This window comes from Esox lucius, chromosome 24, assembly GCF_011004845.1.
Source record: "Esox lucius isolate fEsoLuc1 chromosome 24, fEsoLuc1.pri, whole genome shotgun sequence".
Classification (NCBI taxonomy): domain Eukaryota; kingdom Metazoa; phylum Chordata; class Actinopteri; order Esociformes; family Esocidae; genus Esox; species Esox lucius.
The window spans coordinates 3,431,048-3,449,479 of NC_047592.1; the positions used below are offsets into that span (position 1 = coordinate 3,431,048).

The 18,432-nt window shown below is 45.1% G+C and overlaps 1 protein-coding gene across 1 annotated transcript in view; it reads left to right on the plus strand.

The window, feature by feature from the left end:
- The first annotated feature begins 463 nt into the window (after positions 1–463).
- Positions 464–18,432, plus strand: part of LOC105010221 (cytochrome P450 26B1) — a 28,425-nt gene continuing 10,456 nt past the window's right edge. Inside the window, exons 1-2 of the mRNA XM_013132449.4 lie at positions 464–1,638; positions 12,135–12,359. Coding sequence (XP_012987903.1) covers positions 1,435–1,638; positions 12,135–12,359 — 429 coding nt within the window. The 5' untranslated portion in view covers positions 464–1,434. The remainder of the gene's footprint in view (positions 1,639–12,134; positions 12,360–18,432) is intronic.

Below are 18,432 nucleotides of genomic sequence, written 5' to 3' on the forward strand. Positions count from 1 at the left end.
GGATGCAAGAGTAGTTAGGACGTTCGCAGTAGCAAGAAACAAGGAGAAAAAAGACCTGAAAAAAACTTTAACCCCATTTCCTCTCCCTAACCTTTTTACATCTCCGCCTTCTCTCTCTCTCTCTCCCTCTTTCTCTAGCTCTCTCTCCGGCGGAACGCCAGCACCCGCACGCTCCAACCCCTCGTCTCGTTCACTTTTCACCCCGCCTCGGTGTGTGTGTGTTTGGTGTGTGTGAGAGTGTGTGTGTGTGTGTGTGTGGTGGGGTCTCTAGCTTGCCTAGCCGTCTCGGAGTGCCGTTGGGTGGGGTTGGGGGGCTGGGGGAGCCGCTCTCTCTCTCTCCAACCCTGGCGGGTTGCCGGCGAGCTGCCTGTCTGCCTACTAGCCTATATAAACACACACTGAGAGCCTGCCGGTGCTACTCACTACACACACTCTGAGAAAAGTGTATGTGAAAGAGAGAGAGAGAATTTGAGGGAGTGAAACGACAGAGAGAGTGTGTGTGACAGAAGGAACGCTAGCGGAAGAGGTAGAGAGAGAGGTGACTACTAACGGTAGCCCCAAGCAGCATCAGAAGACTCCTTGACGCTCGCTCTCTAGTTCCATCGGACTCTCGTGCGCTCTGCTGCTATAACTAACGGCAAAAACGGATTATTATTCTTTATATTTAGCTTTTATTTTTTATTCGTCTATCTCGTGAACCACACAATATTGTACTGGTTTGTGTCAGATTTAAGAAGGTATACACGTTTTTTTTATTTTTTTTTGCGCAATGGGAGAGGGGTATTATTGGAAGACTTTTTTTCTACTTTCCATTTCTTGAAACTTTTTGAAAAGCTCCAGTTTATTTTCAGAATACTTTCCGAGTCTCGCTCACTGTTTCCACGTGCGCTCTGGGAGCGGGACAAATACTTGTCCAAAGGACTTTTTAATCAATTCTACATTTTATTATAGGTAAATTAATCTACCAATTTAAACAAAATGACATTTCAAACGTTAATTATTCACTTCCCACTCTCGTCGAATTCTCTCCATCAGTCAAACCGTTGAAGGTGAAGTTTATGAGAAGTTTATTGGGTTTGTGACAGATTTTTTATTTACTGATTGATACCTTTGAAAGCCCTCATCAGTGCGAAGATTAGCCTACTATATGACCACCTGTAGTTTTCCCATTCTCACTAAATCGGAAACTGCACTATAACAACAAACACATCTCCCCATTTTTATATTTATATTTCACATAAATTACAGTCTAGACTATCTATTCGTTTTGTCACTACCCATCAACTGTTGGGTATTGATCATACTTGGTTCGTTGTCAAATTCCATCCTTCCATCCCAACTTTCCCCACACCGTGGAGAGATCAGTGATCTGATTTCCACCAACAACCCCACAAACAGCACCACCTTCCAGACAGACACCGACCCTTCTTCAACATGCTATTCGATCACTTTGACCTGGTTTCTGCCTTGGCCACCTTGGCGGCCTGCGTGGTGTCCATGGCCCTCCTCCTAGCGGTTTCCCAACAGCTCTGGCAGCTCCGATGGACCTCTACTCGGGACAAGAACTGCAAGCTGCCGATGCCCAAAGGGTCCATGGGGTTCCCCATCATCGGCGAAACCTGCCACTGGCTCTTCCAGGTAAGATCTCCAGAATATAAAAGTCTGCCTGTCTCTGGTGGATCTCGTTGATTTGTTTTACGCACGTGCCTTTTCTGTCCATCCTTCCTATCACCGCATGTTAAATAGGCGTCAAAGCTGCTGTTTGAGTGCAATACCTGTGGCACATCCACCTCACTCACCGGGAGGCGTTTTCTTGTCACTACGTGCTCTTGTGCGTAAAAAAAACCATATAAAAATAAACCGAATTATTGTGTCCTACGGATAATGTACAAAGAGGGTGATGATTAGTATGTGGATGGAATACGGTTCACGGTTGCGAAGCAACGTCATGATCGGAGGTTACAAAGAGGGTAAGTCACAATCTGGCTTTCAGTTTTTGACTCCGTACACCGGCTCTCTCCTCTACCGGTCACTCTGCCTCCCTATTCCCGCTTCCCTCTCCCTGAACTCGATATAGACTGATTCAGAAATGTATCGGTGCGTCCAGCCGCAACTCCCCTAACCAGGTAGTTCCAGAGACGCTCCAAACGATAACGAGTGTATCTATAGCCGTTAGAAGTAGCACTACGAAATTCGTCCGTCAGTGCATTTTTGCACCTCTGCGCATTTATGTGTATAGACTAGAACTAAGTAGAAGTAAGTGGTGCGAAATAAACATTTGGCCGCTATCCACGACGTATTCATTAATGTTGGCCGGTCTTAATGTAGGTTGGATACCATAAATATAAATAACTGGGCTTTTCATTCAAGTGTTTCAACTCTTATGCGCCGCTTCATTCAGATGCCGTGTATCCTTCGTCTGTCAGCGGGATATATGAACGACTGATGAGGGAATGAAATTGAAAGTGTAGCTGGCTCCCATCCACGTTTTATAATGTGATAGAATCATAGAACGACCCCGCGAGGCTGCACGCGAGCCCCGTCGCTAAAGCACTTGTCAGTACGCTGATGTGTCCCAGGAGCGCGCGGAGAGAGAGAGAGCATTTCAGAGCAAGGCGGCACGTTGCCCGCGTGTGGGGCTTGAACTCTCAGTGCTCCGCTCCCCGCGTGCGCTTTCATTTATACACCGCGCGACGCGTTCCGGGAATGCGCCGGAAGAGCTACAGCCAAGTTTATGGATATGGGGAGAAAAAAACATTACATGAAAAACTCTCTCCCTCTCTTTCTGTACTACTGATTTGTCAGTTAGACTAAAAGCTTTTACGCTGAAGGAAACCCTAGAAAATCAGACAGCACAGTGCCACGTTTCTTTGGGGGTTCTGTTGATGCGTTTAGCTTTTTAGTTGTGTAGATCTGCAGACATCTCCTGCAGATCCAAACCAGAACCGTTAACAGAAATAATGCGGAACTAAAAGTGTATTCTCTGAAAATCGAATGCCATTAGATTTTTTGAAATAAGAAGCTTTTAAATGTGACTTAAAGAACGTTGATTATTGTTGTTTGCTTGCACACATTTGCGGATTGCGGTCCAACGAGTGAGTGCGATAGAGTGAGAGAGATAGAGAGACTATGGATGAGGAGAGAATTTGGATGAGGAGAGAATATGGATGAGGTGAGAATATGGATGAGGAGAGTGGGGAATCTGCCTTTGACACCATGCATCGTCGTTCTGCCCAGAAGCGGTTTTAGCTAAACTAAAAGTCAAGTCCAGGAATGTTTTTTTCTTTTGGATTTGAGAAGCTGTGTGTATATGTGTGTGTGTTGTGTGCGTGTCTGGCTTACAATCACTTTGCCAAAAGCCTGTAACTTTCAGGATTGTGATTGGTATAATATCTTTAACCCTGTTACCCTGTAGAGTGAGCATTTCTAAATATGTGAGTTTGAGAGTATAGCGAATCAGGGACATATGCAAAGATTTCCTGTAAAAAGGCCAAATGCCCTCTTTTGCTAAGTTTCCCATTTTAACAATAATCACCATATTTGTGTGTTGAGGTGTGTTTTAATTTTATTTATTATCACTCGGGAAGAGAAACGATGTGCCGCGTGCCAAACCCCCGTCACTTCTCATTTGTCCTGACTTTCCGCTCGACCGTGCTGCCAGAGAGAACGTGTGTGTGTGTGGTTCTGTGTGTGTGTGTGTGTGTTTGCAGTTTTGTGTGTCTGGAAGGTAATTTAAATGGGGAGGCGTGGTCAGCGTTCTGAAGTCAGTCCCGGTAAACCGATCCGGTTACTCCTCCCCTCCTGTCCCTCCGGACCGGTTACCCGCGGTTACCCCCGGTGTGGTCCCCTCTACGCCAAAACCACAGACACACACAGATACACACATACACACCAAGACGTGTGGCTGTCCAGTACATGGAGGCAGACCTCTGTCAGAATCTGGTTCAGATGAGATGAAATCAACACGGTGTCAGGCATGTATAACGGTGTGTGTGTGTGTGTGAAGGTGTGTGCTCCCAATGATGTAATTGCTCCACGTGCATAGCATATCTATGCTCTTGTCTTGCTTTTCTTTCATTCTATATTTCATTCTTTCACTGCCTTTCCCTACCTCACTCCCTCAGTCGTTTCCGTCTATCTGTTTCACTCCTCATCTCTCACCACCCACACGCACACACTCACACACGCACGCACGCACACACACACACACACACACACACTTCTCATGCTCTCATAAGCAGTAAAGCAATATCAGGACAGTCATTCTCACATCTCCCAGACATCAAATTCATACCCAACACATCATGGTCTCCACTGTATGCAGATTAGACAGATGTCTGTGTGATCCTTTTAGTTTGAATAGTAATATATAGTTATATTTCTGTTGTTAGTTTTCCCTCAATAAGGGGTGTTTACTATTTAATATTACACTTGAATACGACATATTGTAAGACCATTCATAGTACATACTGTACTATAATATTACATAGTGTATTACCATTAACAATGCATATTGTACTATAATATTACATAATATACTTCCCTTCGTATTGCATACCATAGTATAATATTACATCATGTACTATTAAATATTACACTACCAGTCATAATCTCTCTACAGCTAACAATATCCTCTCCCTCTCTCTCTCTTTCATTGCTTTCCCATCTCCTTCTCTGTTCTCCCTTTCTCTCCCTTGATGTCCCCCATCTCTACCTCCTTTTCTCTCCCTTGATGTCCCCCATCTCTACCTCCCTTTCTCTCCCTTTATGTCCCCCATCTCCACCTCCTTTTCTCTCCCTTGATGTCCCCCATCTCCACCTCCCTTTCTCTCCCTTTATGTCCCCCGTCTCCACCTCCCTTTCTCTCCCTTTATGTCCCCCATCTCAACCTCCTTTTCTCTCCCTCTTGCTGTCTTTCTCAATAAAATAACATTTAAAGGGGATTTCTTTGGCATGGGAAACATTTGTTTACATTTCTAAAACAAGTGAAAAAGAAAAATGTAAAAAAAGTAAAATAAAGAATTTAAAGTAAATTTAAAGTAAATGTAGGGGGGAGGGGGAGACAGAAAGAGGGAGAGAGAGGGAATGAGAGGTAGGTTATGTTTGCATATATGTACAGTATGTGTGTGTGTATATATATACATATGCACATATATGTGTGTGTGTTTGTGTGTGTGACCTATTGTACACTGACAAAGGATATTTAGAAATGTTATTGAGGTTCTAATGTGTGTGTGTGCCTGAGGGTGTGTGTGTGTGTGTGTGTGTGTGTGAGAGAGAGACCCTGTATAAACTCTATGATGTTAGCATGCAAGGCAGGCGCGGTCCACTTGTATCCTCCAGGGACCTTGAACAAGACCCCCCCACCCCGGGGACTCCAGATTAGCAGGGTGACTGGCACAACCCCTCTTGCCCCCTCTTTCACCCCTGGAGCACACTGCTCCTTCGTTCACTCCCTCATCCCCTCCTTCTCTCCATCTCAAGTAAGCTCTTGTCTCCAGGGAGATGCACGGCCTGGGTTAAGCTGCGTGCGCGTGTGTGTGTGTGTGTGTGTGTGCGTGTGTGTGTGTGTGTGTGTGTGTGTGTGTGTTTGCGTCGAGGATTTGGCAGCACTTTAGAGATGTGTGTGTCTGTGTGTTTGTTTGCAGGAAGGATTTGGCAACCTTTCGGAGGTGTGTGTGTGTGCGTGTGGGTGTGTGTGTAGCGGGACTAAAGAGGTCCTGGGGTGAGTTCTGAACAACCGTAATCTCTCTCTTTACATTGTTTCCAGGTTAGGGTTAGACCTCTCTTTCCTCGCTCTCTCTCTCTCTCTCTCTCTGTCCAATCTCTTCAATTTCTCTCTTTAATTACTTTCCTTTTCTCAGCCTCTATTTACTCCTTCTCGTTATTTTTCTTTTACTATTTGTCTCTCTTATAATCAGAAAATAATCAATGCAGCAATTAATTAATCCCATGTTTAATCCCATAGGAGTTGTCACAACGTTCTTAAACAGATGCTCAAGCTAAATCCCATCAGAGCAAGCAATAAGGTGTTGAAGCCAAATAACTGATTCTCTGGCTGTACTGCTTGGAGATTTGTAATGACAAATTGTTTATCAAACACTGTAATTTAGCTTGTAAATGTAAATGTCAGTTGGTTTCATAGCGGAAAAATAATCCCATTGGTGACACTGGGGGGTCCCGTGGTCTGTCCTGCTGCCTCCAGTGCACATTTACTGCTGAAGATTGTATTTGAGTCTGACCCTTTGCTCTTTCAGCAAAAACAATAGTAATTGTAATGGTTACAGAGAACTGAAAAAGTAAAATCCCTTAGAAAAAAATCTTGATTTCAGTTGTCTTTTCATTGAAAACCTTAATGTCAAATGACTTTTCACAGAATGCCTCAAAGTCAGTTGGGTTTTCATTACTAAGTAGACCACTAACTAACTACCCTAACACAAGGCCGAGTAGACACCGAAGTGTTCTCTTCTGCTGCACGATCGAGAGGGGCAAAGAAACAGACAGAAAGAGCCCTTCAGTAACTCAACCCACTCACATCAAGTATGGAAAAAGATGTGCCAATTACAGGATGGCATGGTTGAGCAGGAATAACCTAGTGACTAAGCCCCCCCTGCTCAGTGGCACTAAAAAGTGTAGACATGCACGGCAGGAACAGCTCTTAGATAAACAGTAAGTAGGAGCACGTCCATGTAATGCTTTGTACATTAAGAGTAAAACTTGACCTAGTCTTCACAGGCAGCCAGTGTAGAGGGGCTAGCACTGGATGAATATGACAAACGTTTGGGTTCCAATCATGATTCTAACAGATGTTTTCAGCCAGCTAACCATTGTGAAAAGCCTTGCAATGGTTGAATGTTAACACAACAAATGTGTATATTGGCCTTTTAATGGGATTTCTTATGTAAAATATTTCAGAAAATAAATGCTGCTTCCCTTTAGTTTTTTTGTCAAAAGATCTTTCCCTTCCTTGCTCTTTTGCTCTACTCTTGTCTTCTCTCCCTCCCTCTCTGCTTCTCTCTCAGTTTTCTCCAACTTGGCTCTGTCATACTCTTGTTTCGTGATCCCCTTTCCATATTGAACAATTACCCCACGCCTTCTGCCCCTCCTCCCCCCACCCTCCCCATCTCTCTCCCCCTATCAGAAGCCTGTGTGGTGAGGGGAGAGGGTGACAGTGAAATGACATGTATTGTTAGATCAGGGCCAGTGCCATGACCCTTTCACCTCGTTCACACACACATACATAAATATACACACATTCACGTATGCACACACACACGTATGCACACACACACGTATGCACACACACACGTATGCACACACACACACACACACACGTATGCACACACACACGTATGCACACACACACACACACACACGTATGCACACACACGCGTATGCACACACACACAAGTATGCACACACACACAAGTATACACACACACACACGTATGCACACACACGTATGCACACACACACGTATGCACACACACACACACACACACACACGTATACACACACATTCCTGGGTATCTAGTTGTTTGGCAGAGAGTTAGATGTGCTAGAAACTGACTGACAGTAGAAAGGATATCCCTCCCTCCCTCCCATAACATAACATTGTCTCTGGCTTACAGATCTACCCTAGACCTTTGATACTGTCAATCATTCTATTTTACTGAGCAAGTTGATCTCTTTAGATTTGGGAACCGAAAACACACAAACATACCCCCCCCCCCACACCCCCCCCCCCCAAACACACACACACCCCTCCAACGTTCTGGGGTTATCCTTGCTGATCTGAATAAATATAATTAAAGAGCGTGTGTGTACAGGCCTCCACGTATGTCTGGCTGTATGACTTCGTATTTGCCTGTGTGTGTGTGTTTTGCTGTCGGCCTAATAAAGGGGTCATTTGTAAAACATTTCCACTTGCTGCACAAAGGCTTCATTATAGTAGGCCGACCGGCTTGCACCCATGTCCAATCCACACACACTAGGAGTATTTTTATCCCTCCACCCTGTTGGGACTGGGGCGATGGAAAGAAGTAGTTCCCTTCATTGAGTACCTTTAGTGTTTCTGTGTTAATAGTCACGTACCCGTTCAGTTTAGGCATTCAATGTCAGTGGTTAAGTTGAGGGTTATGATTTTGAAAAAGCTAAAAAGAAAAAAACCTAGCCGTGGATTTCAACCCATTTGCCTCTACTCTGGAGCTGGGCCAATGATCTTCTGTCACACCTCGCCACCAGTCTTCAGCAAACCCCTCCTACTGACCAGCCAAACAACTGACCAGCCAGATAACTGACCAGCCAAACTACTGACCAGCCAGATAACTGACCAACAGAATTACTGACCAGATAGACAAACTGGATTAATGATCAGCCAAACTACTGACCAACCAGATTATTGGACAATCAGATTATTGCCTGCTATATAACTGACCAGGCAAAGTACTGACCAGCCAGATAACCGACCAACTGAGTTACTGACCAGCAAACTACTGACCAGCCAAAGTACTGACCAGCCAGATAACTGACCAACCGGCTTAATGACCAGCCAAACTACTGACCAATAGTGGAGTGTGTGTGTACGTTTGTGAATAGTAGTGTATCAGTGTGTGTGTGCTTGTTTGTCTCTCTTCTCTCTCTCCCCTTGACATCACTTACACATGAATTCACATGAAATCCACAAATGTGTATTTAGGCTAAAAGTTGGGTGAAATAAATGGCAATATGTCCTCACCATGGAGACCTTTTGCAATTTCCATGTGGATTTTGCGTCATCAGATTAAGAAAAATAAATAAAAAAACATTTAGTCCTGTGGGCCACTGCTAATATCTGTCTTCAGAAAAAAGCAACAGATGAGTGGGAGGAAGAGAGAAGAAGGAGAATAAAATGTGAGGAAAACATGTCACAGGTAGAGCTACAGGTGGAGCTGAGGTAGAGAGACCGAGAGAGAGGGAAAGGGATTGAGAAGGTGAGAAAATGCGTAAAGGAGAGAGGGAGCGAGAGAGGGCTTTGGAAAGACAGAGGAAGTAAGCGAGGGAGAAGGAGAGTGGGAAGGAGAGACAGACGTCTCAGGGCTCAGTTCCAATCTTTCCTGGATTCTACTTGTATCCCCTTTCCTTGCCCCCTCTTTCCTGGACGTATACGTCTCCAATACAGTGGAGACAGAAGGTGAGGTGAGATTAAAGGTCTTCCTTCTAGAACCGCAGAGAACTGAAAGAGAGGAACCCTAACAGAGAAGAAAAAGGAGCGTCAGAGTTTGCAGTGCTTGGTCTGTGTGTATATGTTTGTGTGTATTTGCAGCGCCAAAGAGTCGAGAGGTGTGTTTTCCCAAACAAACAGGAGAACTCACTGCTAAAATTAGCCTCCAAAATAACCAACCATTTACACTGACACACACACACACACACATACAGTGAATGCGTTGAAGCAGTATTCAGCATTTCTACAGTAGCTCTTTATACTATAAGAGTTGAAATCCCAGTGGACATGACTAGTTACAGTACATTACAGGGAGAGGGAGAGAGGAAGAGAGAGGGAGGGAGGGAGAGAGGGAGAAGGAGAGAGAGATGGGAGGGAGAGAGGGAGAGAGGGAGAGAGGGGAGGTGTATGTAAAGAGAAAAGAGTGAGGGGGTGTGAGTGAGGAATGGTAGGGTTTGGATTGGTTCTGCTCTGCAGTCTTGTTTGGGTCACTGCTACATGTCTCTTGGTTTAAAATGTGTTTATGTATATTTTGGAAGTGTTTGTGTCTATGTGTGTGTGTGTGTGTGTGTGTGTGTGTGTCTGATCTAACTATATAAGAAGACAAAAAAAAGTCCAACTGTGGTTTAATTAAAATAAAGTGACTAATGGGGAAATGTTTCCTGCCCCTATTTTGAAAGGTAATTCTTTGGCTTAAGTGTCCTTTGCAAAAGTTACACCTGATCTTAAGGGTTTGGTGAAGGTTAGGCATTACCGGTTAGGTGTAGGGTTAAGGTTGGGCATTACTGGTAGGTGTAGAGTTAAGGTTGGGCATTACTGGTAGGTGTTAGGGTTAGGCATTATGGCTAGGTTAACTTTAAACATAAATGTTAGATTATTGAGGTTAAGGTTAGCATTGGGGTAAGGTTAAGATTAGGGTTAAGAGTTAGTCAGTGTAGGATTTTATATGGGCAGTCAAATTTGCTAAGCAAATGTGTGTGTGTGTGTGTGTGTGTGTGCATTCATCGTAGTATACACACACATGACACATTACACTACTCATTACCGAGAATTCCCTGCGTTTGTGAACATGTGTAAAACGTGTGTTGAAGTCAGTGCGTGTTTGTAGGTCCACAAGCACTTGCTGAATGATTTGGTTGGTGTGTTTCTATTTGGCGTGTGAATAGATGATTGTCTATTTTCGATTGTCCGCGTTTTGTCGGTCGAGGAATTTGGCGAGTGCGTGTGAGTGTGTATGTCGGTGAATGTGTGTGTGTGTCCATGTGTCACAGTGTAAACCTCTGCCTGTCCCTGCACTTCTGATTCCAATCTGGAAGTCGTGAGGGCAGTCCAGTTTGTTGCTTCTGGTGTATGTGTGTTTGTGTGTGTGTATTTGTGTTTGTGGGGTAGAGGTAGTGTAAAAGTTGCCCGTGATCCACGATCAGTTTCCTAACCTCAACCGCTGAAGGAAATGCTATAATGCTGATCTGTGATCAGCAGGGATCAGGTCCAAACCGACACCTGGGGCCTCAGAGGCCTGGGCCCCGTTCCAATACTGAAATAGACTCCCCCACTTGCCTGCTTGAATCTTTGTGTATGGTTTTGGTGCGAGGCCGAGTGAATTTGGGAACATTCAAACATGAGAAATGTGATCGTTTAGTCTCACATATTAGAGAGACATGGGCATCTGGAAAACATAGCTACAATGTAATGCTTCTCTGTGAAACCCTTTGGCTGACCAACCACACCAACCCAACGGTCAACGTTTCTCTGTCTCTCCGCAATTTGAGAGTGTTTATGTTTGTGTGTGTGTGTGTGAGAGTGTATATGTCTGTGTGTGTGTGTGTGTGTGGTGTCAGCTCTTTAGCTACCTGCTACACCCCTCTTCACATCTCTCCCATAATCCTTTGCTAAGGGCCCTCAGGCGCTAAAGACAGTGATGGAGGGATTAGAGAGTGTAGGACAGAGGGAGGAGGAGGAAAGAAAGGCAAAAAGACAGGTGTGTGATATTCACGCTCAGGGCCATAAGGATCGGACAGGATTAGTGTGTGTGTGTGTGTGTGTATTACCCAAGCTCTGGGCAACATGGGTGAGGTGTTTCCCATCATTTCAACCAACGTGTATCAATGACATGTGTACCTTATCCCTCCCTCCACTTTCCGTCCAAGTGGCAAGTTTTATTAATGACTTCTCTTTTGAACGGGATGAACAAGGTTTGTGCCATCCAACAACACGCTTGCCTGTTCCCCTCATGAGTACAGAATACAATTAGGGCCCAATACTAATTAAGAAAGGTATTGGCAGCATATGTGAGTGTGCGTCTCTCTCGTTCGCTCTCTCTGTGTTAGTCAGTTTGGATCAAATTCTGTCAAGTCTAATGGCTTAGAATCTGTCTCTGAGGTGGTTTGAATGGGACCTCATGTTCCCATCCCACTCTGCTCAAAATCTGTTGAACTCTGACCTGCTAGAATAGCATGCCGCCTCAGTAAGCCAGACCAATAGCTTGAAGAGCACTGGCCTCGTCAGACTATGGTCACTCAAAGAAATTAATTAAATGTAGAATCAAAAATCATGTTTATGACCAGTTATCATGAACACTAGCCATGCAGCTGAAATGTTGAAGGTCTGATCAAAGCATTATAAGGGGAGCCACTCAAATGCAACCTTTTAGCTTTGAAGTAAGAGGCGGGATAACAGCACAATATGATTCGGTGAGGGTCCATTAATCACCACATTAATGAGACCACTGGCCAGGGTCCATTAATGAGACCACTGGCCTGTATACACACACACACACAAACACGTGCACTGAGCCTAGCTCTGCACTCCTGTTGAGGTCGTTGGTGGATCACGACCTTTGACCTCTGGGAACATGTGGTGCGTTTCAACGTTCTGTCTGGAGAACGTACACTCTCCACTCCAGGACTCCCCTGACAACTGTTCCCTTCCCCAGGGCTCGGGCTTTCACGCGTCTCGGCGTCAGAAGTACGGGAACGTATTCAAGACCCACCTGTTAGGTCGCCCCCTGATCCGGGTCACAGGTTCTGAGAACGTCCGGAAGGTTCTGATGGGGGAACACACACTGGTCAGTGTGGACTGGCCGCAGAGCACCTCCACACTGCTTGGCCCCCATTCACTGGCCAACAGCATAGGAGACATACACCGCAAAAGACGAAAGGTAAGAAATACACACACACACACACACACACACACACACACAAACACACACAAACATACACACGCACAAACACACACACACACACACACACAAACACACACATACACACACACACACACACACACACAAACACACACATACACACACACACACAAACACACATAAACACACATTCACACACACACACACACGCGCACACAAACACGCGCACACAAACACACACAAACACACACGCACAAACACACACAAACACACACGCACAAACACACACATGTACACAAACACACACACACATACACACACACACATGCACACAAACACATGCACACGAACACACACAAACACGCACCCACACATGCACACACAAACACACACACACACACACACAAACACACACAAACACACACAAACACACACACACAGGGTGCAGGTATATAGAGGCTCTTTGTGCGTCAGTGAGCATTCAGACTAATCATAGGTCATTATAGGGGCCTCCAGGACCCCCAGAGCCAGGGGAGCACGGCCCAGATTACACCCCACTGACCCCTCACCATACCTGGGTGCAGTGGAAGTAACTTGACCCCTTCCCTGGAGATAGACACTGAACCACCCTGTCTTCAGATGGGGAGAGGCTGGGGGGGGGGCGCAGTGTTTGTGTGTCTGCACTGTGTTTGCCTGCTTTCTTGCATGCACACGTGTGTGTGTGTGTGTGCAGGTATGTGCCCCGGGCTTAAGAGGGTAATGAGGAGAGAGTAAAAGTGTAATTTCCTGTAATGGGGTCTGGCACTGGAGAGAGAGCGAGAGAGAGGGAGCGAAGGAGGGAGAGAGGGAGAAAATGAAGGAGAGGGAGAAGGAAAGAGAGGGAGAGGGGAGAAAGGGGCCGAGGGGGAGAGGGAGATAAGCAGGGGGAAAGTGTAAGGGACTGAGGGAGAGAGGAAGAGAGACGGGCTAAGTGGAGAAGGGATTGAGACGTCAGGAGAGAGGGAGAGAGGGGGAGAAGCGGGAGAAGCGGGAGAGAGGGAGAGGGGGAGATGGGGAGCAAGTGAAGAGGTATTCTCTCCCCGTTCCCTCTTTCGCCATCAAGATAGATAAGGACAGCCATTTTGTTCTCACGGTTTGCCCAAAAAGACTGTCACAGAAACTCACAAGCACACACAATCACTCCCTTTCTCTCTGTCAATCTACCTCTATCTTTCTCTCTCGCTCCCTCTCGCTCCCTCTCTCTCCCTCTCGCTCCCCTTCGCTCCCTCTGACATAAGCCACAGGGGTTCCCCCGGTAACCCTCCCCGCCGCTTCATGTGTGAGAGTCTTCAGCTGCCAGCAGAGGGCGACATCATTTCTGTAATGTTCCTACTCCAGATGTACACTCACTGGTCCTATAGGCTGGCAGCCCTGTTAGTCGCCCCCAGATATACAGTCACCCAGATATACAGTCACTGGTCCTATAGGCTGAAGGCCCTCACAGTTACCACCAGATATACACTCACTGGTCTTATAGGTTGAAGGCCCTGTCAGTCACCACCAGATATGCAGTCACTGGTCCTATAGGCTGAAGGCCCTGTCAGTCACCACCAGATATGTATGCTGCTCCCATTTTGAACCTCTGTTCCTTTACTTGGGGATTTTGCACACTTTTGTTTGTACTGAACATTTGGGACTGTTTTGGGGCCGTGGGTCTGCCAAGTGGTCTGGTTGCAGCACGCTAGCCTGGAGTGTGAAGCTGTGTGCTGGTAGAGGAGGGGTTAATGAGCTCTGCTCATATAGCTGAATGAACACTGGAATCAGATATCCAGAGCATTGTGACAACCCACGGGTATACATGCACACCTTAATTTGGTAGATGCTCTAATCCAGGTGTACATTTAGATCTTCGTCATTTGGTAGATGCTCTAATCCAGGTGTTCATTTAGATCTTCATCATTTGGTAGATGCTTTAATCCAGGTATACATTTAGATCTTCATCATTTGGTAGATGCTCTAATCCAGGTATACATTTAGATCTTCGTCATTTGGTAGATGCTCTAATCCAGGTATACATTTAGATCTTCGTCATTTGGTAGATGCACTAATCCAGGTGTACATTTAGATCTTCGTCATTTGGTAGATGCTCTAATCCAGGTATACATTTAGATCTTCGTCATTTGGTAGATGCTCTAATCCAGGTGTACATTTAGATCTTCGTCATTTGGTAGATGCTCTAATCCAGGTATACATTTAGATCTTCGTCATTTGGGTGTCTTGAAGGAGCAGTAATGGTCTTATTCAATGACACAATGACATAATTTGTCCCCTTTTCACCCTAATGGTTGCTTTTTGGTTAGTGATTCTGGCTTTTGTTTTAAAGCCATCGCCAACAGATTTGGGAGAGTTGAGGATCACTGCAAACCTCCTCCTTGGCATCCTCACCTGGCCAGTGTGTTTTCTCCAACAGCGACCATCTAACCAGGAAGTCACATATGTCAATGTAAAGGGGCACCTGGGTCAATGTGAGGGGCACCTGGGTCAATGTGAAGAGACACCTGGGTCAATGTGTGGGGACACCTGGGTCAATGGGAGGGGGCACCTGGGTCAATGGGAGGGGACCCCTGGGTCAATGTGAGGGGGCACCTGGGTCAATGTGTGGGGAAACTTGGGTCAATGGGAGGGGACACCTGGGTCAATGTGTGGGGGCACATGGGTCAATGTGAGGGGGCACCTGGATCAATGTGAGGGGACACCTGGGTCAATGTGAGGGGGCACCTGGGTCAATGTGAGGGGGCACCTGGGCCACCTGGATGAACTGCTACAGCGCGATGAGACTGGAAAGTCCCTGCTAACGATGGCTCCCAATCCCTGGCTAGGGGGCGCGGTCAAGTCTCAAACCAAGACTGTGGTGGTGCTACAGAAGGTGAAGGTGAAGAGCAGTTGGCCTGCTGTCCAGGAATACTGAGAAAGGGGTGCGAGAGCGAGAACAAGCGGAAGTGAGAGGAGAAAGAATAAAATGGTCTTTGCATGTCTATGGAACCAGGAGCAGTTTCATATAATTTAGGCCACATGGGAATTATTATGGTGTGTGTGTGCGTGTGTGTGTGATGTGAAATTATGTGTGTGTTTTTGTGTCTCTCAATGTGTGTGTGTGTGACACTAGGAATATCCCGCAGTGATATTTTAGTGTGTCATAGATTGAGAGGACATTAGCCTGGGAGTGAAAGATGGGTGATACCAAACTCTCTGTACCCATGGGGGTGAATCAGAGGTTTGTTTGTACTACCCAGATAGAGTTACCTTGAGTTAGAAGAAGCTGACATACCAATGCGCAGACATCCTGACACTCAGACAGTAGCCCACTAATGTGTGTGTGTGTGTGTGTGTGCGCGCGCAGGGCTGAGTCTCGCCTTTTGGGGCCCTAAGTAAAATGTTATTTGGGGCCCACCTCTTTCACATGACGACGACATGTTTGCGCAAATAAACAGCGTACCAGTGAGCGTTAAAGATGCCATACTGAGCAGTCGGCCCGTCTAGAGACAGCATCATTTATTAAAATCAGGGAGTGAAAAATGTCCGGGACATTACTGGAAGACTCCGATTTCTGATTTTTTATTTCTCCGAGGTATATTGTAACACTGCATGAGGAACAATTCAGGGGAATAATTTAATGTAACAAAACAAAGAGAAGCTGTCACGCTACTGACCACCTGCTGGAGGTGCATTCTGGGATCTTTGGCCACCGGTTGTAAAAGTGGTGCTGTTGAGCCAAAACAGGTCCTTGATAATTATGAACTTCAAATGTCATGGTTAACTGACGCATCATAGTTATTCATCTCATTGATGATGCACATATTAACAAGGACTATTCATTATTAGGAATTATCAGGATTATAAATTATAGTACATTAGCAGGATTGTACATTGTAATGAATTTCAAGTAAATACAGTAATCTAAGATGAAAGTTTGATTGATTTCTCTTCTCGGTGACAGGTTAAGAGCTTTACAGTAAGATGAAATGTTAAATTAGCTTATTTTGTTAACCATTGGTTAACCTTAATAGACTTTTTGAGATTATGAACCTCTTTGAAAAGAGACCTGGCCAGAATTGACCACTTCGGTAGATAATTGTTGCTTTGAGATAGAGATCTTCTGGAGTAACAACCTCTGATATTTCAGGTTAGGAACTGGGTCGGGTTTGCTGAACAGAGAGATAGAAAGATGGAAAAATATATACAGAAACATTGATATCAAACATAGTCTTTTGAAACATAAATACAGAAAGAAAGACATACTTTGAAAACATAAATATGAAGCCATAAAAAAACTGTGGAGATATTGAAACATAAACATACTGTGAAAAAAACATAGAATCATAGATACCGTAGAAATTTACATATAGAAACATAGACATACTGTAGAAATTTACATATAGAAACATAGACATACTGTAGTAACATAGACATAGAAACATAGACATAGTGTAGTAACATAGATATAGAAACATAGAAGAGTAAGATAAGTATTGTTGAAATATAGATTCCGAAACATAGATTTACTGCACAAACATAGATATAGAATCATGGATATGGAGTCAGAGAGAGAAACCTTGTTGTGTAATCAACCTGGATAAGTTACGAGCCCCGGAGAAACACTTGCTGTTCTAAGATACTGATCTTGGGATGTGGGGAGAGCTGACTACGGGCGATGCTACAGAGGAAATGTGCAGGTCTCAAGCTTCTTAACACTGTCTATGATCTCTGACCTCCTCCCTTTCTGCCCCCACCCCTCTCACTCCCCCTTCTTCTCGCTTTCCTTGCCACGACTACCACAGTAGCTCTGAGGACTATTGTTCATTCATACATGAGAGGCAGAGAAAAAGAAGTGGGGGAGGCAGAGGCAAACAGACAGCGAGAAAGAGAGAGGGAGACCAGAGGGGTGGAGAGGAGGGAAGACAGGATTGGGTTAGGCTGGGTTTTTGTGTCTGGTCTGCTTTCGTGGATCTTTTGGCCTTTTGGTGTGTTTACCTGGGTTGGTTTGGGTCTGTGTCCCAGGGTTTCTGAGTCTCTGGGTCTCTTGGTCTCTGAGTTTTTGTGTTCTTTGGTCTCTGGGTCTCTTGGTTTCGGGGTGTCTGGGTCTCTGGGTTTTTTGGTTTCTGGGTCTCTAGGTCTCTTGGTCTCTGAGTCTCTGGGTGCACACACACTGCGCACACACTGATACACACATTGACACACACACACACATGCCATAAACACACACTAACACACACTGCTGACTGCTAGGGAAAGTAGAGAGGCTAGAATGTGTTACTACTTGGAGCCAGGGCAGGGAGAGAGACAGACAGGACAACAGACAAAAGAATAGGAACAGACTCACAAACTGTATGACACACAGACAGAAAGACAGACATATCTATAATAGATGATATCTATTCTATAGACAGGTACATTAAATAAGTAGATAGATATATAGATAGACAGAGAGAGAGATGTACATCTGGGAGTGTAAGGAGAAAAAGAAAGCCAGGGGGATTCAGAAGTAGGGGGTCAGGGTCCATCTACAACGTAACATTGACATATTGAGAGATTTTCCATGTCAGAGGAAAATAAAACGAAGAGCGGAAGGGAGTACAGTAGGAAACCCTTTGCCATGCAGATGTTTACGGGAGCTTCCGACCACAGAATAATATTATCTATTCTCAGAGCAGAACTAGGACCTAATTACTCCACAAGCACTTCAGAGTTCCTTTTAAAGTCGACTACTTTGTTTCGATTTGAAGTGCAATACCTGTTTCCCTTTATAGTGGGTTTGAATCTGTGGTGTGCCGTCTTTGAACCGTCATGAGGAAAATGTGCGTGGAAGTGCGGTTGAAGTTTCCTCTGGACAGACCATGGTTCTTAAGCAAAATAACACCAGAAGACGAACTGAAAGAGACATCCCCATGTCTTCCGGTGAAACAGAGACTAAACGTTCGATTATTTTGTATCTTTTTTCTTTGAAATGATGAATACTGTAGTTGCCTCTTACTTCCATCATGTGTGCGATCGGACATCGTCAGGGCACAGTCGACCTGTCGTCCAGTGATATGGTAGATAAAACTAACATGAC